This window comes from Oncorhynchus mykiss, chromosome 17 (assembly GCF_013265735.2).
Source record: "Oncorhynchus mykiss isolate Arlee chromosome 17, USDA_OmykA_1.1, whole genome shotgun sequence".
NCBI classification, from domain to species: domain Eukaryota; kingdom Metazoa; phylum Chordata; class Actinopteri; order Salmoniformes; family Salmonidae; genus Oncorhynchus; species Oncorhynchus mykiss.
In genome coordinates, this window is record NC_048581.1 from 49,574,890 (window position 1) to 49,597,429 (window position 22,540).

Genomic DNA, 22,540 nt, shown 5'->3' on the forward strand with positions numbered 1-22,540 from the left:
CTCTCTCTTTCTCTCTCTGCTCTCTCTCTCTTTCTCTCTATGCCATCTCTCTCTCTTTCTCTCTCTCTCTCTTTCTCTCTATGCCATCTCTCTCTCTCTCTCTTTCTCTCTCTTTCTCTCTCTCTCTCTCTCTCTCTATGCCATCTCTCTCTTTCTCTTTCTCTGCTATCTCTCTCTGCTATCTCTCTGTCTTTCTCCCTCTCACTTTGTCTCTGTATCTCTTCCTCTCCCTCTAATTGATCTGGCATGTGTTCAACCCTGTACACAGCGTACGTATAATAACCCTGCTCTTTCCCTCTCAGAGACTGGTGGCCATGAACATGCCTCTAAACAGCGACGGCACCGTCATGTTCAATGCGACGCTGTTTGCGTTAGTACGCACCGCCCTGAAGATCAAAACAGACGGTAGGAGACACCGCCCCCCACACACACTCACACACACACACACACACACACACTGCACAGCAGCAACAGCTGTATAATTTGTGTTGATAGTGATAGGACGTGTCTGGTGTTTACCCATGCTGTAGGTAATCTGGAGCAGGCCAACGAGGAGCTGAGAGCCGTCATCAAGAAGATCTGGAAGAGGACCAGCATGAAACTGCTGGATCAAGTGGTGCCCCCTGCTGGTGGTCAGTTATATCACCCCCCCTCCCCAGGCTTCTACAGCAATACATCTCAGTAGAAATAACATCCCCGGCATTACACACACACAGACACACACACACCTGAGATCCTGGTAGCAATGCACACATACACACATTCCAGCACAATATCACATATTACACACACGTTCCACCTTCCCACTTACATACATCTACAAGTATGAACTCTCAAATATCAACAATGTCCCTCTCTCACACAGAAATAGCCTACACACACTCGCTCACCCTCACAAACTCTCAAACTCATGATTTCAGTTTTGTCCTGCTGTTTTCTGCTCTCGTGTTCTCCACAGTGTGTTTTTGATCTGTGTGCATGGGGGGTGGGGGGTGTTGTTTATCTACACTCCTTCCACCTGTTCTGGATACCACTGGAGATTCCAGGGTGACTGTGACTGTGACTGTGACTGTGGCTGTGACTGTGGCTGTGACTGTGACTGTGACTATGACTGTGACTGTGGCTGTGACTGTGACTGTGGCTGTGACTGTGGCTGTGACTGTGACTGACTATGCGCCAGGCTTTGGGCTTGCATGGCCTCATAGTGGTAGACCACTGACTGTCTCTCAGTGCATGCTGCATCTCTCCTACTAAACTCTCTTTCTCTCCCTCTCTCTCTCTCTCTCGCTCTCCTTATGTCTCCTCTCTCTCGCTCTGCTCAAGCTTTTCCAACAGCTTCAGTTCCTTCTCTCTATATCTGTGTCTCTCAAACCCCCCCCCCCCCAAAAAAAAATAATAAATAATCTACTGTTAAAGAACTTCAGAATATTCTGAAGCAGTTCTGTTTTAGGGTGGTGGCATGGAACTAGTGTTGCCTCTCCTCTCTGATCTCTGTCCCTGACATGCTTGTTTTAAAAGTGACCCCTGCTTCAGAATCATTCTCACGCGCACGCATACTGCACTGTAAATGCACGCAAACATCTTCCGTTTCACGTTGCTCCACGGCTCTCGCACACAAATCCACACCGGCACTAGCCTACTCGCGTGTATGCCTAGTTCAGCTTGCTTGCATGTGCTCAGTAGAGTCGAACTGTGTATTGGGTTGGGTTCCTTAACAGCCCGAATCCCTCTGCTGGAGTGGATCTCAACTGCTTGACTACATTCCTCTGGCTGGCTCGTTTTTTTAGAGGTTTCATAGGTCGACATGACAAAAACAGCTTAGGCCTGCCGAGTGCTGAGGCGCCACTACAGCCTGGGATTCGAAACACTTCTGGTTTTGGTGTCTACCTGGTAGTTAATTGCACTCACCTGGTGTCCCAAGTCTGAAACAGTCCAGGTCTGAAACAGTCCAGGTTTGAAACAGTCCAGGTTTGAAACAGTCCAGGTCTGAAACAGTCCAGGTCTGAAACAGTCCCGGTCTGAAACAGTCCAGGTCTGAAACAGTCCCGGTCTGAAACAGTCCCTGCTTAAAAGGAGAGGATGAAAACCAGAAGCGTTCCGGCCCTCCGGGACCGACATTGAACAGTCCCGAAATAGACACACACACACACACAGGCCCTCAATTGGCCCAAGCAGGTTAGGTTTGGCCGGGGGTTTTCCTTGGCTCGCTCTAGCGGCTCCTTGTGGCGGGCCGGGAGCCCGCAAGCTGACTTCGGTCGTCAGTCGAACAGTGTTTCCTCCAAGGCATTGGCACGGCTGACTTCCAGGTTGATTGAGCAGTGTGTTAAGAAGCAGTGTAGGCTTGGCGGGTCATGTTTCGGAGGACTCATGTCTGGACCTTAGCCTCTCCAGAGCCCATTGGAGAGTTGCTGCGATGAGACAAGGTTGTAGTCACCAATTAGATTTCACGAAGTTGGGGTGAAAAATTGGGTAAAATTACAACAACAAAAAACAAACACAAATTGCTTAGAGCATTAACTTGGGTCTAAATGACATGCCATAATCTCATAATAGCCACTATAAATGTGTGCTATTTAAACCTGCTGTCTTTAAAAGGATCTTAGAGGTTTGAACCAATGGGCTGTAAGGGTCCTGTCCCTCTGTGACCCTGCCTGCAGCCTATCTGCCCTCTCTCTCCTCTGGCTGCCTACCTAGATTGGACAGGAGATTATTGATACAAGTGATAGTTCAGAAGTGGTCAGGAGGCCCAATAGAGATCCTATAATTCAAATGGATTATGGGATCTCTATGGGATGCCCAGAATCCAACTAGTATCGAACCACAGTTCAGCTACGGTTTCGGATTTAGTTCTATTTGAGGTGTACCTGTGAGGTATACCAGTTCTGTTTTAGGGTGGTGGCATGGAACTTGTGTTGCCTCTTCTCTCCAAACTATGTCCCCAGGACTGAAAGATGTAGTTGAGGATCTAGATTAAGTTATTGAGTTACCATTGAGTTGTTATTGAGTGATTGTGGTCTTTGGCCTACAGAGAGGATTGGCCATCCATGTGATGCATCTTGAGGTATAGAATATACACCATCCAGATGGGTGTGCTTTTTATGACAGAATGTTAAAATTAGGTGAAACCAAAAAATATATATATATATATTTTTTTTTACCAAGTTACACTTCTCAAAGGCACCAAATTGGTGGAATGACAGCCAATATGATATACAATGCCTTCAGAAAGTATTCACGCCTTTTTCCACGTTTTGTTTTGTGACAGCCTGAATTTAACATGGATTCAATTTAGATGTTGAGTCACTGACCCTCACACAATTATGTTTTTAGAAATGTTTACAATATAAGGAAAAATGAAAAGCTGAAATGTCTTGAGACAAAGCCTTTGTTGTGGCAAGCCTTAATAAGTTCCGGAGTAAAAATGCTTAACAAGTCACATAATCATTTGCATAGACTCTGTGTGCAATAATAGTGTTCAACATGATTTTTGAAGACTAGCTCATCCCAAGGAGGTTTTCCAATGCCTTGCAAAGAAGGGCACCTATTGGTAGATGGGTATATAAAAAAAAATCTGACATTGAATATCTCTTTGAGCATGGTGAAGTTATTAATTACACTTTGGATGGTGTATCAATAGACCCAGTCACTGCAAAGATACAGGTGTCCTGCCTAACTTAGTTGCCGGAGAGGAAGGAAACTACTCAGAGATTTCACCATGAGGACAATGGTGACTTTAAAACAGTTACAGAGTTGAATGACTGTGATTGGAGAAAACAGGATGGATCAACAACATTGGAGTTGCTCCAGAATACTAACCTAATTGACAGAGTAAAAAGAAGGAAGCCTGTACAGAACACAAATATTCCAAAACATGCGTCCTGTTTGCAACAAGGCGCTAAAGTAAAACTGCAAAAATGTGGCAAAGCAATCAACTTTATGTCCTGAATACAAAGTGTTATGTTTGGGGCAAATCCAACACAACACATCACTAAGTACCACTATTCACAGCATGGTGGTGGCTGCATCATGTTGTGGGTATCCTTGTCATCGGCAAGAACTAGGGCTATTTTTTTTTTAGGATAAAAAAAAATGGAATAGAGCTGAGCACAGGCAAAATCCTAGAGGAAAACATGGTTCAGTCTGCTTTCCAACAGACAAATTCATATTTCAGCAGGACAATAACCTAAAACACAAGGACAAATATAAACTGGAGTTGCTTACCAAATTACATTGATTGTTTCCGTGTGGCCTAGTTACAGTTTTGACTTAAATTGGCTTGGAAATCTATGGCAAGACTTGAAAAGGGCTGTCTATCACTGATCAACAACCAACTTTTAAAATAATACTTCCTGAAGGCACTGTGCCAGTTCATTTACCTGTGCAATGTAGCGCATGATAGTCCAGTACAGAATAGTGATCTAAGGAATATAGTGCCTCATCATAGGGTTATTACAGGCTATCCTTTTGGTTAGGGTCCAGTATTTGAGGGGTATGGTCAGCGAGTTGGGGCAGGGACATGGGCAGGCTCAATCTCCCAGGATGCTGTGCAGTGTCCTGCTGTCTGACACAGGAAGCGTTTGTGTGGTCTGTTCACCTAGATGATGAGGTAACCGTGGGGAAGTTCTATGCCACCTTCCTGATACAGGACTACTTTAGGAAATTCAAGAAACGTAAAGAGGAGGGCCTGGTGGGGGTGCACGCCTCCCAGAGCAACACAGCCATCGCTCTACAGGTGAGTCTGTCTGTCTGTCTGTCTGTCTGTCTGTCTGTCTGTCTGTCTGTCTGTCTGTCTGTCTGTCTGTCTGTCTGTCTGTCTGTCTGTCTGTCTGTGTGCGAGACTGTGGGACGGTGCATGTACGTGTGCTAGGGCTGTGACGGCAATTTAATAACCATGTAACTAATGGTTATGGATGAAGACTGACATGAAAATAAACCTCAAAACCGTTTTAATAGGCATACATTCATTTTTTTTTTTTTTTATAGATTTTTAACTTTGACTAACTTTATTTTCATGTCGATAAACTTTACCTAATAGCGGGAATTGTTCACTAATGATTATAAGCAATTGTTTTGATAACTTAGTCTGCCTATTAAACTGTCTACATCTCTTTCCAACTGTCGTTTGATGGTCAACCAGCTAAACCAGCTAATTCGCTAAATGAGCGTGGGATTAGAAACTGTATAGGCTACACCACTTAAGTCAAAATAAATATTTGATGTATGGATTGATACAATGCACGTTTTCATTGTTTGCTAGTATATAAATAAATCGGTCTTCTTTTAACCTGTAGTGACACCCCATCCCGTGAACGGGACCGTTGTCATCATCTGACACTAATTAGCATAACGCAACGGACATAAATTTTCCTAGAAAATATTCCTATTCATGAAAATCACAAGTGAAATATATTGGAACACAGCTTAGCCTTTTGTTAATCACCCTGTCATCTCAGATTTTCAAAATATGCTTTACAGCCAACGCTAGACAAGCATTTGTGTAAGTTTATCATAGCCTAGCATAGCATTATGCCTTGCTAGCAGCAGGCAACCTTCTCACGGAAATAAGAAAAGCAATCAAATTATATCGTTTACCTTTGATGAACTTCGGATGTTTTCACTCAAGAGACTCCCAGGTAGACAGCCAAAGTTCATTTTTTCCCAAAATATTATTTTTGTAGGCGAAATAGCTCCATTTGTTCTTCACGCTTGGCTGAGAAATCGCCCGGAAATTGCGGTTACCACAACGCCGAAAAATATTCCAAATTAGCTCCATAATATCGACAGAAACATGGCAAACGTTGTTTAGAATCGATCCTCAAGGTGTTTTTCTAATATCTATTCAATAATATATCCACCGGAACAATTGGTTTTTCAGTAGGACCGATTGGAATAATGGCTACCTCTGTATTTTACTCTAATCTCTCTCGGAGCCACCATGTGACCACAATGTGGCCGCCTATGGCTATTCTTCAACAGAAATGCGTAAAACTACGTCACAATGCTGCAGACACCTTGGGGAATACGTAGAAAGCGTAAGCTCGTTGATGGTACATTCACAGCTGAATAGGTAGTCATTGGAACGCAGCGCTTTCAAAACCTGGGGCACTTCCGGATTGGATTTTTCTCCGACTTTCGCCTGCAATATCAGTTCTGTTATACTCACAGACAATATCTTTACAGTTTTGGAAACGTTAGAGTGTTTTCTATCCAAAGCTCTCAATTATATGCATATTCTAGCATCTTTTCCAGACAAAATATCCCATTTAAAACGGGAACATTTTTTTTCCAAAAATGAAAATACTGCCCCCTAACACCAAGAGGTTTTTAAAGAAAGGCTGGATGTGTCTGACTATTCGTGAATTATTCAACAGCGACAAGGTCGACAATGTTGTTCTGGCTCTGAAGGCTATCATGCGCTAATGTTTTGTCAAATGGACAATGCGCCAATCCAATTCAACCTGGGATGGTGTAATTTGAAATGGAATCTTTTCTTAATTTATAGACTAATCAAAGCTGATAACTAGGCTATGGACATGTTGCTTGTATTTGTTTATTAATTAATGATGGTCAATTTCATCTTTATACAATCGTATAGCTGTCTCTCTCCCCTTCATACTTTCCTTGACAATTCATTATCTCATAGTCGACATTTGGAAAGCCTAAAGTAGGCCTAGGTTTTTTTATACGTTTTAAGGAAAGGAGAAATATTTGCTCTTGTGTCTGACATACGCTGGTGGCTTTGATTGACAGGTCCTTTTTACTGGGGTGTGCCGTGTGTGAGTTCACTGATTCTCTCTAAAGGCCTACAGTATATGTCCATTCAGGAAGATTCCTAAAGTAGCCTGTCTGGACTCTATCTCTTTAAAAAAATAATCAAACACACCTGTCATGATTTAATCTTGTAAAATGCCTATTTTCAGTAGAGGCCCTTTCTCAACAAGTCCGTTATTTTTGTCTGAATAATTAGGAAGTAAAAAAACAAGGAAATGTCTTGTTTATGACACCGTTCACACCAATTGTCGAAATATCGTCCTGTCAGTGCACGTTAATTATTTATTAATTATTTTAATCGATTTTAGCTTCTTTTCGCATGCGATTCAGCAAGCAAAAAGGCCTCCGCCTATTGGTTTAAAAAAATTGCTCCGAATAAGTTACTGTTATAATGCTGTCCATTGTTCTTACTGTTTTGTACACTCAGTGTATATCCTCCTTAAAACTTTCCTTGTCAATTTATATGTTTGGCTACATTGATTTAGCATCATCCTATAATGTAGACAATTTTTCCCTACCCTACGTAAAGGATTTGAATCTAAGGCAATGTTTTTATTGCGGTTTTGAGAAAGAACGAATTTTTGCGAATTTTTCCGAAAAGTAGAGGGGACCCCCCCCCACCCCAGCGGTTATCTCAGGTAACCTGGCCAATTGCATAACCCCCAAAATTCCAAACACGTTCACAGCCCTAGCGCACGAGAGTGTGTGTGTGAGCGATTGGGGTCAACATGACTGTTGAGAATATATGTGTGACGAAACGTGTGTGACAATCTGCTGGCATACCAACAAGTGTGCCAAAGTTGTGATTCACGATTCAGCAGGTCATTCATGATCAGAACTGTTGGTCTGCACCGTGATCCTGTTTATGTGATGATGGACGTGTTTATCAACGTATGTCTCTTTCGCAGAGGCGCGTGTCTCCGTCTCGGTGTTACCATTGACAGTGTAATGCGTGAATGTCGGGCTTGCGTCGCAAATGGTTCCCTATTCACCACATAGTGCTCTGCGTTTGAACAGGGCCCGCAGGGCTCTGGTCAAAAGTAGTGCGGCCGTGTAGGGAATAAGGTGCCAATTTTGGGACGCACGGGTCGTCTCTGTCCACTCGTTATGGTCATCCAGCGCTTTAACATGTATCTCACCCATCAACTCATGAAGGTCACACTCCAAGCAGCTTACTTCTGTTTCCATCACCGTTAGCTTCGAGCCGTGAGGTTTTATCATTCAGGTAGTCCTCTCTATCGAATGTCCCTCTCCCTCATATCCCGAGCTATATTTTGTCCTCATTGAAACAGGTCCTGTAGGAAGTGAACTACAGTGTGTGCCTATTGTAGCTAGCTGTAGTGGTCCACGTAGACAAAGGTGGAACTGACATTCCCCACTTAACCCTTAACACTCAGGATAATGTGATGTCATAGGAGACACACTAACGACAAGGCATATTCAGGGGGAGCACATTTGTTTGTCTCTTGTGAATGTTCTCATCTCTCACAGTCTGTCTAGCTCTGTCCAGTATGGGCGTCTGTAGACGTCAGGTTTTGCGTGAGAGCCAGCAAAGGGCAAGTGTGTGTGTGTGTGTGTGTGTGTGTGAAGAGCCTCTGCCTGAAAGAGAACCTTCCTACCAGCCCTTAGCCCCTCCCTCTATTGTCATGGTTACAGGCTGGCCTTCGCACGCTACATGATATTGGGCCCGAAATTCGACGAGCGATATCATGTGACCTGCAAGATGAGGAGCTAGTAGACTTTATTCCAGAGGAGGACGAGGAGATTTATAGGGTAACTTATTCAATTTATCTGCCTGAGGGGGTGTGTGGCACGCATATGTATTTTGTCTTGCTGGAATGGGTTGGTTTGGGTAAATGGAATATTGGGACAATGGTAATGGCAGTGTATTATGCCTCACATCAATGCCCTTAATGGAGGTAGATACTGTACATGGCACGCACAGATATACACACAGTGGTAATAATGTTATATTTGATTTGTATGGCACTTTCCATTTACCGAGCAAAATCACAAAGCTATAAACTCAATTAGTCACCAAGGTGGACTGGGCGTACAAGTTGCATGGATGAAACCTGTAGGTGTAGGGACACGACTATGTTCCTGTCAGAGGAAGTAAACCATTTGCAGTTCTTCTGTTTTTCTTTTCTCAGTTCAGAAAAAGGAATTATAGTGCCTTCATCCCGCATATATCACGAACCAGCTTTTGAATTTATTTTCTGCCCATACGATGATTTCTGAAAGGAAAACAAATCACCAACCACAACAAGTCAACCCAGTTTGCACATCACTAGCGTTATGTATTCATCCTCTGTGTTGAACAGAAAGTAGTCCCTGACCGTTTGACCCTGAGTGTTCCTCCACAGCGCAATGGTGGCCTGTTCGGTAACCACGTCAACCATGTGAACGGGGACCACCACCGGCGCTCATCAGGGCAACAGACCAACACCACCCAGAGGCCCCTGCAGGTGCAGCCACCTCCGCACTATGCCCACATGGAGCAGCCGGTGGGGCGTCTCTGCCGGGCCAACGTCATGTCCCACCAGCACCCCAATCAGCACCACCACCACCACAACTCCTCATACGGCAAGTCGCCCAAGTCCACCAACGTCAACCTGAACAACGCCAACGTGTCCAGTCTGCCCAACGGAGGAGGACACCACCACCGTTACTATGAGTACACTCCGCCCCCCGCCAACGGTTACCCGGGACACCGCGGTGGCCTCTACTACACCGACTTCGACAAGCCGCCACCTCGCGGCACGCCGCAGGGACAAAGGTGACCACACACTGACCATCAGCTATCTCTTTCTCTGGCCGAGAAATGAAATGGGTGACGCGTCGTGTGTTGTTGAATGGGATCGATTAGTTAGAGTAAGAGAAAATGGGGAAATGTCTGTGGCTTGAAGCTTCGTGTAAACTTCAAATGCCACACTATTTAGAAGCTATAATGTCTAACCTTTAAACTCTTCCGTCCCTTGTCAATTCACCTGAGGTACTCTCGTAGTCCCTCGTAGTCATACAGCTGTCTCAATGTGTATGATGATGTCAACACTATGGGTTTTTGTACAATATAACAAACCTGGGATATAAGTTCGCATGGAGAGTTAGCATGCAGCTACCATTAGCCATAAGGCCATTCTGTGTATCTATCATTAAAGATTTGCCAAAGGCAGGACCTAGCCTCTCCTTATCAGACCTTCCCCTTGTCGCTGACCTATAGCACATACCCTCTCAGACCCTCCCTTAAACTGACCAATCACATGCTTATCATCATCCTCATTCCATATAACTGACCAACAGCACACTTCATATTTATTCAGGTAACCCATCCCACAAGCAGTCAATACATCTCTCTGAAGTGCCCCAGGGTTGGGTTGAAAGTCCATTTCAATTCTTAGGAATTCAAGAAATTATTGGAAATCATTTCCTGAACTGCCTGTAATTGAAATGTATCTGCCCCCCAACATTGGTAGAAATGTCACCCTTCTGTCTTCTTTCTTCACTTATACATATATAGGAATGCATGTATATGCTTCATATACTGTACGATAAATATATGCCACTCATGGGGTCCCTTTTCCCTCTGTTCTCTCCTCCCGTTCTCCTACCTAACCAAAATGCTTTCTCTCAACCATCTCTCTGCTTTCTTGGACAAAAGGCGCTACTATGAGACCTATGTTAGGTATGTTACTTTCCTAGGTATGTTTAGAGCAGTATGTGTCCGCCACCACAAGGGGGGACTTTTCATTTGAATGATGTTTTATGATTCTATGGGGCCAGTAAGTGACTAACTGCATCCCTATTAGGGTTGCAAAATTCTGGTAACTTTCCCACAATTCCCAGGTTTTCCAGAAATCCAGATTATGGGAATCCTCCGAGTTTTGGGAAATTACTGGGAATTTTGCAACCCTAATCCCTGCTAAATTAGTGGTGGCCAGTCATCCCACCTCCCTGTCTCTGCACCACCAGCCATCTGTGGAGTAGTATCCCTTGGCCTAGTAGTCTGATGTTTAACGAAGAGAATGGAAAAGCCTGATTGGCCAGCACACTGCCTAGCGCCTAGACCAATCTTGGTGTATGCATGTGTTTGAAGGAGGGCACTGCTAAGAGAGGTGAAGTGAAGTGCTTTTGCCTTGGAGGAACTTGGGTGCTTCAAACCACATGGATATGAATGGAAACGTACCCTGCTCCCCTTAAACCCTGACTACTTCCTGAGGCCAGCAATGACCAGGAGCTCTATAGAAGGCCCTCGGAAATGTCTTTCATTAAAGGGATTGTTAACCAACATTTCAAAATTAAATATTGGTTTCCTTATCCTGCAAGCACTCTTTCAGGAAAAAAAGGTGCTATCTAGAACCAAAATGTGTTCTTCAGCTGTCCCCATAGGAGAACCCTTTGAATAACCCTTTTTTGGTTCCAGGTAGAACCCTTTTGGGTTCTATGTAGAACCCTTTCCACAGAGGGTTCTACATTAAACCAAAAAAAGAGTTCTACCTGGAGCCTAAAAGGGTTCTCCAATGGGGGCAGCTGAATAAGTTTTATGGACAAAAACAGAACATGGATTGTTGTTTTCCCTTGTCCATATACTGCTTGCAGGGTAAGGAAAACAATAGGTCAGTTTGTAATTTGGGTGAGCTATCCCACGGCTGAGATGGGGGATGATGAGAAGTGATGTTTTGACACGTCTGATTGAAGACTTCTCAAACAATCGTATTACAGGCAACCATGGTTTTCTTTGGAGCGACAAAATAAGTGTTAAGTGAACGTTGAGTGTTGCTCTTTGGTACTGTATGCATTGTCTGCTGGTCTACTACAGCTTCTACTGTCCCTGTTGTCTTGATGAGGCTGTGGTGGTGGATGAGGAGGACGCTAGTTCTGTTGATTCGCTGCCCCCTGGAGGCTGGAGGTTTGCGTCTGCATGGCAGTGCATGGCCCTGTTCCCCCACAACTTCTCCCGCAGTCCAGCCTCACCAGTGGAGGCTGGTAAAGGGAGGATCGCTCATAGTAATGGCTGGAAACGGTACCATTCTATTCATTCCATTCCAATGAGCCTGTCCTCTGATTTGAAAGTGACACCAGCCTCCACTGCCCACTACCCCCTATCCGATCTCTGAACCCTGACCCCTACCCCCTCCCACCAGGTCCCACCGGGGAGACGCCCGCCTTCCCACCATCCGGCGGGAGGAGTTTGATGATGACAGGTACTCGGGAGAGTACTACAGCGGGGAGGAGTTCTACGAGGATGACAGCATGTTGTCAGGAGACAGGTAAAGTAACCGACACTCCACCCTTACAACCTCAGAGAAATAAATGTATCCTGCATATTGTATATACCGTACCTCACGATGTGTTCCTTTCTGCTAGAGCAGGGGTCTCAAACTAGCGGCCACCGAGCCAGATGCGGCCCCCGAGCATATTAAAATAGAATTCAAGTAGTTAATTCACCTCCCAACACCCTATCCTTCCAGAAGGTCCTATATGGAACACGTGGACAGGTACCAGAACAGTGACACGGAGTACGAGACGCCGAGAGGCTACCATCACCCCAACAGTTACTACAACGACGATGAGCAACCCCTCTACCAAGACGGAAGGAGGTCGCCTAAGAGACGGATGCTTCCTGCCACGCCCCAAGGTAACATCCCTTCTCTCTGTCCAGCATGCTTCTGAAGCTTGTCTACAAATAAACTGTTACTAAGGTCAGATAGAAGCTAATCTTCGACAGCTAGTCACACACAGTTTTTTTAAACTGACTTGTCACTGACTTGGTTTTCTCAGATTTTAAAGAGCATGACAGTGTTTTGTTTCTGAATGTGTGTTGATGCCCTTCAGTTGCATGTAGTCGTTGTTTCCTGCATGAGTAGTTTAGTTTCACCCTCCTGTCCTGTCCGCCCGTCACTCGTCCAGGTCACAGGAGGCCCTCCTTCAACTTTGAGTGTCTAAGAAGGCAAGGCAGTCAGGACGAGCTGCCACACCAACGCACTGCTCTACCACTGCACCTAATGCAGCACCAGGTAACACACACATACACACACTGATCTACCACTGCACCTAATGCAGCACCAGATAACACACACACACACATACACACACACACACACACACTGCTCTACCACTGCATGAGATGCACCAGCAGGTAACACACACACCAATCCACAGCTCTGCATCTGCAGCACCATATAGCACACACACTACCAGTGCTCTATGTTGCATGAATGGATTTACCAGTGCAGTGCTCTACCAGTGCTTTTAGACCAGTGTGTTAGACCAGTGTGTGTGTGTGTGTGTGTTAGACCAGTGTGTGTTTGTTAGACCAGTGTGTGTTTGTTAGACCAGTGTGTGTGTGTGTGTGTGTGTGTGTGTGTTAGACCAGTGTGTGTGTTGTTAGACCAGTGTGTGTGTTGTTAGACCAGTGTGTGTTGTTAGACCAGTTTGTGTGTTGTTAGACCAGTGTGTGTGTTGTTAGACCAGTGTGTGTGTTGTTAGACCAGTGTGTGTTGTTAGACCAGTTTGTGTGTTGTTAGACCAGTGTGTGTGTTGTTAGACCAGTGTGTGTGTGTTAGACCAGTGTGTATTAGACCAGTGTGTGTTGTTAGACCAGTATGTGTGTGTGTGTGTTGTTAGACCAGTGTGTGTTTGTGAGACCAGTGTGTGTGTGTGTTAGACCAGTGTGTGTGTGTGTTAGACCAGTGTGTGTTGTGACCAGTGTTTGTGTGTTAGACCAGTGTGTGTGTGTTTGTGAGACCAGTGTGTGTGTGTTAGACCAGTGTGTGTGTGTGTGTGTGTTAGACCAGTGTGTGTGTTGTTAGACCAGTGTGTGTGTGTGTGTGTGTGTTAGACCAGTGTGTGTTGTGACCAGTGTGTGTGTGTGTGTGTGTGTTAGACCAGTGTGTGTGTGTGTGTGTGTGTGTGTGTGTGTGTGTGTGTGTGTGTGTGTGTGTGTGTGTGTGTGTGTGTGTGTGTGTGTGTGTGTGTGTTAGACCAGTGTGGGTGTGTTAGACCAGTGTGTGTGTGTGTTTTAGACAAGTGTGTGTGTTAGACCAGTGTGTGTGTGTGTTAGACAAGTGTGTGTGTGTTAGACAAGTGTGTGTGTGTTAGACCAGTGTGTGTGTGTGTGTGTTAGACCAGTGTGTGTGTGTGTTATACCAGTGTGTGTGTGTGTGTTAGACCAGTGTGTGTGTTGTTAGACCAGTGTGTGTGTTGTTAGACCAGTGTGTGTTGTTAGACCAGTGTGTGTGTTGTTAGACCAGTGTGTTGTGTTAGACCAGTGTGTTGTGTTAGACCAGTGTGTTGTGTTAGACAAGTGTGTGTGTGTTAGACCAGTGTGTGTGTTGTTAGACCAGTTTGTGTTGTTAGACCAGTGTGTGTGTGTTGTTAGACCAGTGTGTGTGTATTTAGACCAGTGTGTGTGTTGTTAGACCAGTGTGTGTGTGTTGTTAGACCAGTGTGTGTGTGTTGTTAGACCAGTGTGTGTGTATTTAGACCAGTGTGTGTGTTGTTAGACCAGTGTGTGTGTTGTTAGACCAGTGTGTGTTGTTAGACCAGTGTGTGTGTTGTTAGACCAGTGTGTTGTGTTAGACCAGTGTTTGTGTGTTGTTTGTTAGACCAGTGTGTGTTGTTATACCTGTGTGTGTTGTTATACCAGTGTGTGTGTTGTTATACCAGTGTGTGTGTTGTTAGACCAGTGTGTGTGGTGTTAGACCAGTGTGTGTGTGTTATACCAGTGTGTGTGTTGTTAGACCCGTTTGTGTTGTTAGACCAGTGTGTGTTGTTAGACCAGTGTATGTGTTGTTAGATCAGTGTGTGTGTTGTTAGACCATTGTGTGTGTTGTTAGACCATTGTGTGTGTTGTTAGACCAGTGTGTGTGGTGTTAGACCAGTGTGTGTGTGTTATACCAGTGTGTGTGTTGTTATACCAGTGTGTGTGTTGTTAGACCAGTGTGTGTGTTGTTAGACCAGTTTGTGTGTTGTTAGACCCGTTTGTGTTGTTAGACCAGTGTGTGTTGTTAGACCAGTGTGTGTTCCTGACCTCCCTCTACAGGTGATGGCTGTAGCAGGGCTGGACTCCAGCAGAGCCCACCATCTCTCCCCCTCCCGCTCCACCCGCTCCTGGACCACTCCCCCCGCCACTCCGTCCAGTAAGGAGCAGTCTCCCTACTACACGCCCCTCATCCGGGTGGATCACCCCGGACGCAGGTATACAAAAACTCTGCTGTTCTGTCTGTACAACCCCGATGAAGGATACATGCTGCCACACATTTCTGTTTTAGTAAATTACAGAAGTGTATAGTGTGACATATAGAAATGTATAGTGTGACATATAGAAGTGTATAGTGTGACCATATAGAAGTGTATAGTGTGACCATATAGAAGTGTATAGTGTGACATATATAAGTGTATAGTGTGACATATAGAAATGTATAGTGTGACATAGAAATGTATTGTGTAACATATAGAAATGTATAGTGTGACATATAGAAATGTATAGTGTAACATATAGAAATGTATAGTGTGTGTGTATAGTGTAACGTGTGGTTTATTTTCGGAGAGCTCTTCGTCTGGCTCTTGGAGGAAGAGTAAGGTTTGATGGGTAATGATTCAGTCTTGCGTATGGAGGGGGTTGCAGGAGCCACACTGCATGTCTCACTGTTATTATTTTGTCACTAGGATGTTGTCTAGCACTCTGATTTTGAACATTGAGTTTGACACTGAGTCACACTGTCCCCTGCTTCCTCCTCCTTATCATTGGCCCTCTGTTTTCCTCCAAGAGTGTCTGAATCTCCTCTTCTCTTCGGGGAGAGTGCCATCAGCAGCCAGGTGCCTCTGAGGAAGAGCTCTTGGTACACAGATGACCCAGAGTACTCCCAGGGGATCTATTCCCCCGTCCACCTCCAGGTGGCCCCGGAGTACCACCAGCAGCGCAATCAGAAGAGCGCCACCAGCTTGGTGGAGGCGGTGAGTCCAGGGCGGGGTAGAGGAGGGTGGGTTGTGCTCTGAGATGATATATGGAAGTCGTTAGTAGGCTACCACGTTAGTGAGTACAGTATATTACATCTAGCCAGGTGTGGATGGTTTGAACACTCAAACTCATTACGTTTCAGATACACAAACAGGCCTTTTATCGCTACTAACAGTAACTTTAATAATAAACACAATGTGGTCTATTTTCTCCTGTTGCCGGGCAGGTGTTGATATCAGAGGGTCTCGGGAGATACGCCATGGATCCAAAGTTTGTGGCCGCCACCAAGCACGAGATAGCGGACGCGTGCGAGATGACCATCGACGAGATGGAGAGCGCGGCCAGCCACCTGCTGAGCGCTGGCGTGGCGCCGGCGGTTAACGGGGTCCACGTGTACCCCGTCATGAGCGAGCGGGACTACGACCTCCAAGACGCCACGGCCAGTTATAGTGATGAGGAGCCGGAGGTGGAGCTTAGAGTGGTGTACGAGGAGGACCTGGCAGACGAGATGATCTGCATCACCACTTTATAGCATCGGCTGGAGAATAAACGACTAGAAGTGAACTGCTAGCTGTATGTACTCTACTTAATATAGACTACAGCACCGACAGTGGAAAACCCAATGAGAAATGCATCTATTGGCTTATGACCAAAAGAAGTGCCTTTTACATGGAAGAGAAAGGTACCTATGAGGAGAGAGAGAGAGAGACACACTGGCGCCGCCCACTTATCCTGTAACTCGCCCTCTGCCAGCCAGGGCATTCACGTCAACGTCTGTCAATCACAGGGCCAGGAACCAACCAATCCTGGTGCCAGGAAACTATGCTAGTTCCGCCCTCCCAGACCGGCCCTACTGGCACATGGTGGACCATGCCCGTAGGTCATAGGTTACAGTCTGGAAGTGACACAGGCTCATCAACGAGCCAGTCGCAGATGAGAACATGGAGTGTCAGCGGAGGAGGTGGACCTATTGGCAGAGGGCGTGAGGTACCGGGCCGGGTCATTAAGGGTGTTGACAATCAGATGAAAGATGTCATTCTCCTCTGTCACTTTATTAAGGTTTTGGCATATCATGCAAGTTTTCAATGCAAGCATAGAAAGGCATATCTCCCCCACCTAACCCCCCTCCCCCTAGCTGTTTTAGTTTAAGATTAACCAGTTTAAGTATGCAGGAGATATCAGTCACATTTATAGCATCATCAAACCAGAATTATTCACTGAGTGGTAATGCTGATTGGCTGACAGCATTGGTATATCAGACCGTATGCCACAGGTACGACGAAACATGTATTTTTGCTGCTCTAATTACGTTGGTAACCAGTTTATAATAGCAATAAGGCACCTCAGGGGTTTGTGGTATATGGCCAATATAGTAATTGTATTATTGGACATATACCACACCCCCTCGTGCCTTATTGCTTAAATATACACTTCTGAGGTGACTACTAGCATTTGGGATAAATGCACTAGCAGGCAGGTTGTTTTTAGTCTTAGAATAGCCTGAGAATTAATATTTCATAGTAGATACACTGTAAATGAATTGTATTATATTAACAAACAAAACAAAAAAACTTTGTAAAGAGATGTTCTATATTTTGTAATGATGTACCATTTCAAAAGGTCAGCAATACACGCCGTAATGAGTCCTATTATGCTACCAGGAAAGACGTTCGCTGGCGTTATTATTTTATCAGGTACAATATTCTGAGATGAATTGGTCTTTTTCTTTTGTTGTTGCTCATATGCATCCTTGGCTTGTCTGTGAAAGCGTTTGGTTCTTGGTGTAACAACACAGCTGCACAAGATATGCAAATGTTTTGATTGTGTTTTTTTTAACTTGTTTTATGAGCGAGGGTAAGAAACACTTTGTGCGCCCCTCCAACCACACCAGTACCACAACGTTAAGTCCCCCTTTTTACTAAGGGCATCTTTGTTGGACTTGAAGTTAGCTAGGCTTCAAGGAGGCTACTCCACCTTAATAAAGATGTGATGATAAACATTTGTGTTTGCATATGTTGTGCAGGGCAGGTGCACAGCACGGGAAGGTCAAATGCTTTAGTGCATTGACAACGCTGCTTCGCCCATTTTGAGATTCATTCCACAATTTCATTCATCTCATCTATCCCAACTGAAATGCCTTCTGCTGCTGAAAGAAAACGATATGGTCGAAGAAGTGAGATGAGCGGGGATCTCTGTCGTTCTCAATGCTTGTGTTGGGATTCTTCCTCAATATATGATTCATGCCAGTTAATTCCACCGAACCCTTTCAAATGGAATCATCCTAATCACTTGGCCTTCATGTTGTTGCTGTGTGAGGCTTGTGACAGACTGAGCCTGTGTGAGCCAGGATAGACCGGATTGGCATGGTAGCTGACTGGTGAGGCACGTAATTCATCAGGGGTGTTCATAGGACAGATGAGACCTTAATGAGGCATCATGGTCTAGGTGGGTCCACAGTCTCTGCCATTGTTCTCTTTTTTTCTGTTGTGTTGTCGTGTCTTATTGGGTTTAAGCTGAGAGAGAGGCTAAGCAATACTAAACCCCACTCTTCTCCGCGTCTCTCCGGCTTCTCTCTGCATACGCTATACCACGTGGTGGTCCAGCACCGTCTGGGGAAAACATATCAGCCTCCCTCTCAACCAACCAGTCTCTTTCCCACAGTGAGCTTCTCCTTCCAATGAGAAGGGAGCGTTTGTAGTGCGGCTCGTTTTTACCAGAAAACTCCACTCTTGTGGATCTTGACGAAAGTTGAAAATTGATGGACCACAAAATGACTTTACGCAAACAGACAAAAATATAGACGACAAAGGATCAAGCTTTTTTTCCCCAGGCGCTGCCCTGGAGATTTTGAATAAGCTCAGACGATGGGTAGGTGAGGAGACGTGTGATCTGTAGTTCATGAGGGTTTGATTTGTAGTTCACGAGTTCGCAATGCGTTCTCAGTCAACCGAATACTGTCGTGAAAATGTAGGTTTTCCACTTTGCGTGCACATTGAAAGGGCTCTTTGAATCGTTTGTGAGTTAAAAAAAAAAAAAAAAGTGTTCTGGTCTTTTTGTTGATAACTATCTTGTGAAAGGACCAATGCGAATTCCAGGCACATTGTACTATTCGTAGCAATTACTGAACTGAAAATATGCATTGTTTTGTAAACACTTGTGTTAAGCAAAAGATAAAACCAATTTACTTTTACCTCATGTCAGGGATTCCTGAAAAAAGAAAAGAGAAAATGAGTTGGTTCTATACCAATGGTATTTAAATATTAGCACATAGCTGTTTGTCTTTGCACAAGTAACTGTATAGTACCAATGTTTCTCATTTTTCTATACAAATGTTTGTGTATTAAGGTGAGACAATTTTGTACTTTTTTGTGACTGTGTGTATGGTTTAGTGAAATCTATATTTGTCATTTACACCTCACCTGACATTGCTGGGACAGAAATATGAAAGAACCAATGAAATATAACATTTTCAAGGTGCACTGTTCCTCTGTTTGTGGGTTAAAAATGGTCATATACCTGTGGTAATATACCAGTTTACAGAGAAAGACTTGTTGCATCGTTTTCCTTCTATCATTATAATTATTAGGATTACTATTACTACTATTACTGTTATTAAATATGTAATAAAACAAATGTATGGAAAGACCCGTGGCAATGTTCTCTACTTGAAAGTCCCCCCAAAATTTGCTCTGTAATGTTTTTATTCAGTAAACATGATTTATCTTAGTAGCAAATGCGTTATTTTGACATTCTAGGTTTTGTATTAACACATTTTTTTTTTTGTATTTTCCCATTTTATTTTGGCCTTGAAATCATTTGAATCGATAATATTTTATTTTCTAATGATTATTACTGAATAAACTTACACTGAAATTCTGCGCTGTCCTTTATCGCTGCTTTGTTTGAGAAATCGTACATTTTAATGTATTCTGTACCATTTTCATAGTCTTTTACATTTACCATGACAACAATGTAACAATGCATTCTACAGTTGACATACATTCTGCAACCTACTATAGACAAAATACCAGGGTTGTGGTCAATTTGAATAGAATGCAGGCAATTCTGTCTGTCACACCCCATTCTGAATGTAGTATTAAAATCAAACTCTATATTTGTTTGGTTATGATAAGGTACGACGGTCATATAAATCACCTTATTAAGGTATGATTACGTTTTACAAATGAGGTGTGTTTCTTCTTTTTTTTAAGGTCTGAGAACATATAAGTGACACTATTGGTGCTGCTGGTGCAATCAATGGTTGGATGTATCTGTATGTCTGTATGTGTTCAGCTGGGGGAGACTGTTGTTGATGGTGCCTTTGGTGGCCTGCATCGCTGACCCACCATCAGAAGGCCCAGAGCAGGTGTATCTCCAAAACTAGACAAGACACAACACCGTCATCCCGACTGTTACTGTCATGCATTTAGTTGTGTATCAAATGGCTTCAACATTTATTCAATGTTTATAACACAATTGTGCATGTTGAACAGCAGCTATTCAGTGGGGGAAATATGAATGAGACGAGGTAGCAGTGAGCCACTGCCCTCACTTGTGCTATCAGAGGAAATCAGCCTTCTTCCCACCGTACCTTCTCCGCTATGCAATCCGGTTTCCGAGCTGGTCACGGGTGCACCTCAGCCACGCTCAAGGTCCTAAACGATATAACTACCATCGATAAAAAAACAGTACTGTGCAGCCGTCTTCATCGACCTGGCCAAGGCTTTCGACTATTGTCAATCACCGTATTCTTATCGATCGGCAGACTCAACAGCCTTGGATTATCTAATGACTGACTCGCCTGGTTAACTAACTACTTCTCACCTAGAGTTCAGCGTGTCAAATCGGAGGGCCTGTTGTCCGGACCTCTGGCAGTATCTATTGGGGTGCCACAGGGTTCAATTCTCAGGCCGACTCTTCTCTGTATATATCAATGATGTCACTCTTGCTGCGGGTGATTCTTTGATCCACCTCTACGCAGATGCCACCATTCTGTATACATCTGTCTCTTCTTTGGACACTGTGTTAATAACAAACCTCCAAACGAGCTTCAATGCCGTTCAACACTCCTTCCGTGGCCTCCAACTGCTCTTAAATGCTAGTAAAACTAAATGCATGCTCTTCAAACGATTGCTGCCCGCGCCCGCCCGCCTAGCGTCACTACTCTGGACGGTTCTGACTTAGAATATGTGGACAACTATAAATACCTATGTGTCTGGCAAGACTGTAAACTCTCCTTCCAGACTCATATTAAGCATCTCCAATCCAAAGTTACATTTAGAATCGGCTTCCTATTTCGCAACAAAGCCTCCTTCACGCATTCTGCCAAACATACCCTCATAAAACTGACTATCCTGCCGATCCTTGACTCCGGTGATGTCATTTACAAATAGCCTCCAACACTCTACTCAGCAAATTGGATCCAGTCTATCACAGTGCCATCCGTTTTGTCACCAATGCCCCATATACTACCCACCATTGCGACCTGTATGCTCTGGTTGGCTGGTCCTCACTACATATTTGTCGCCAAACCCACTGGCTCCAGGTCATCTATAAGTCTTTGCTAGGTAGAGCTCTGGCCTTATCTCAGCTCAATGGTCTCAATAGCAGCACCCACCCGTAGCACGTGCTCCATAAGGTATATTTCACTTGTCATCCCCAAAGCCAACACCTCTTTGGCTGCCTTTCCTTCCAGTTCTCTGCTGCCAATGACTGGAACGAATTGCAAATATCACTGAAGTTGGAGACATATCTCCCTCACTAACTTCAAGCATTGGCTGTCAGAGCAGCTTACCCATCGCTGCAGCTGTACAGCCCATCTGTAAATAGCCCACCCAACCAACTACCTACCTCATCCCCATATTTGTTTTTTTGTTTTTTTATTCTCTTTTGCACACCAGTATTTCTACTTGCACATCCTCATCTGCACATCTATCACTCCAGTGTTAATTGCTAAATTGTAGTTACTTCGCAACTATTGGCCTATTTATTGCCTTACTTCCCTACTTAATTTGCGCACACTGTATATAGATTTTCTCTTGTGTTATTGACTGTACATTTGTTTATTCCATGTGTAACTCTTTGTTGTTGTTTGTGTCACACTGCTTTGCTTTATCTTGGCCAGGTCACAGTTGTAAATGAGAACTTTTTCTCAACTGGCCTACCTGGCTAAATAAAGGTGAAATAGAAAAATAAATCAAAAATCAGCATGACTTAAGAAGCCAATAAAGACAGGGAAATTGAATTATCATTGATCTCCACTAGATGGAGCCTGTGGAATGTGCCTACGAGTGTCTAGTTTGTGGTAAGGAGTATTGCGTTGGTCGTTCGACAGATTAGTGTCTAAATGAATATTCTATCTATGTATTGGTAGGCCTATTTGGTCGGCATTTTCTCAGCCTCACAAAGCAGTGGTGCCATTTAGACTGCTGGCTGGCGACAATAATGTAAAACTTTGCATGTCGTAGAATAGATGGCCGCCAATAGATGTTTTAGAGTAGCCTATACTGTACAACTGTCTTGTATAGCCCGCCCTACCTGAACGGTATTTTTTTTAAACCTATATTTAACTAGGCAAGTTAGTAAAGAACAAATTCTTATTTTCAATGACGGCCTAGTGGGTTAACTGCCTTGTTCAGGAGCAGAACGACTGATTTTTACCTTGTCAGCTCAGGGATTCCATCTTGCAACCTTTCCCTTACTAGTTCAACGCTCTAACCACTAGGCTACCTGCCGCCCAGGGATTCGATCTTGCAACCTTTCATTTACATGAGCGTCCTCGCGCTCTCTCCCAGCTTGGATGGAAAG

At 44.2% G+C, this 22,540-nt stretch overlaps 1 protein-coding gene across 5 annotated transcripts in view; it reads left to right on the plus strand.

Moving 5' to 3' along the window:
• The window catches only part of cacna1da (calcium channel, voltage-dependent, L type, alpha 1D subunit, a), a 115,585-nt gene extending 95,974 nt beyond the window's left edge, over positions 1 to 19,611 (plus strand). For all 5 annotated transcript variants that reach the window (XM_036948171.1, XM_036948173.1, XM_036948175.1 and 2 more), the window contains 12 exons: positions 303 to 405; positions 531 to 632; positions 4,599 to 4,732; positions 8,428 to 8,544; positions 9,138 to 9,550; positions 10,433 to 10,456; positions 11,916 to 12,041; positions 12,243 to 12,409; positions 12,682 to 12,788; positions 14,816 to 14,970; positions 15,543 to 15,729; positions 15,960 to 19,611. In XM_036948171.1, coding sequence (XP_036804066.1) covers positions 303 to 405; positions 531 to 632; positions 4,599 to 4,732; positions 8,428 to 8,544; positions 9,138 to 9,550; positions 10,433 to 10,456; positions 11,916 to 12,041; positions 12,243 to 12,409; positions 12,682 to 12,788; positions 14,816 to 14,970; positions 15,543 to 15,729; positions 15,960 to 16,265 — 1,941 coding nt within the window. In that variant the 3' untranslated portion in view covers positions 16,266 to 19,611. The remainder of the gene's footprint in view (positions 1 to 302; positions 406 to 530; positions 633 to 4,598; positions 4,733 to 8,427; positions 8,545 to 9,137; positions 9,551 to 10,432; positions 10,457 to 11,915; positions 12,042 to 12,242; positions 12,410 to 12,681; positions 12,789 to 14,815; positions 14,971 to 15,542; positions 15,730 to 15,959) is intronic.
• Positions 19,612 to 22,540: the final 2,929 nt, after the last annotated feature.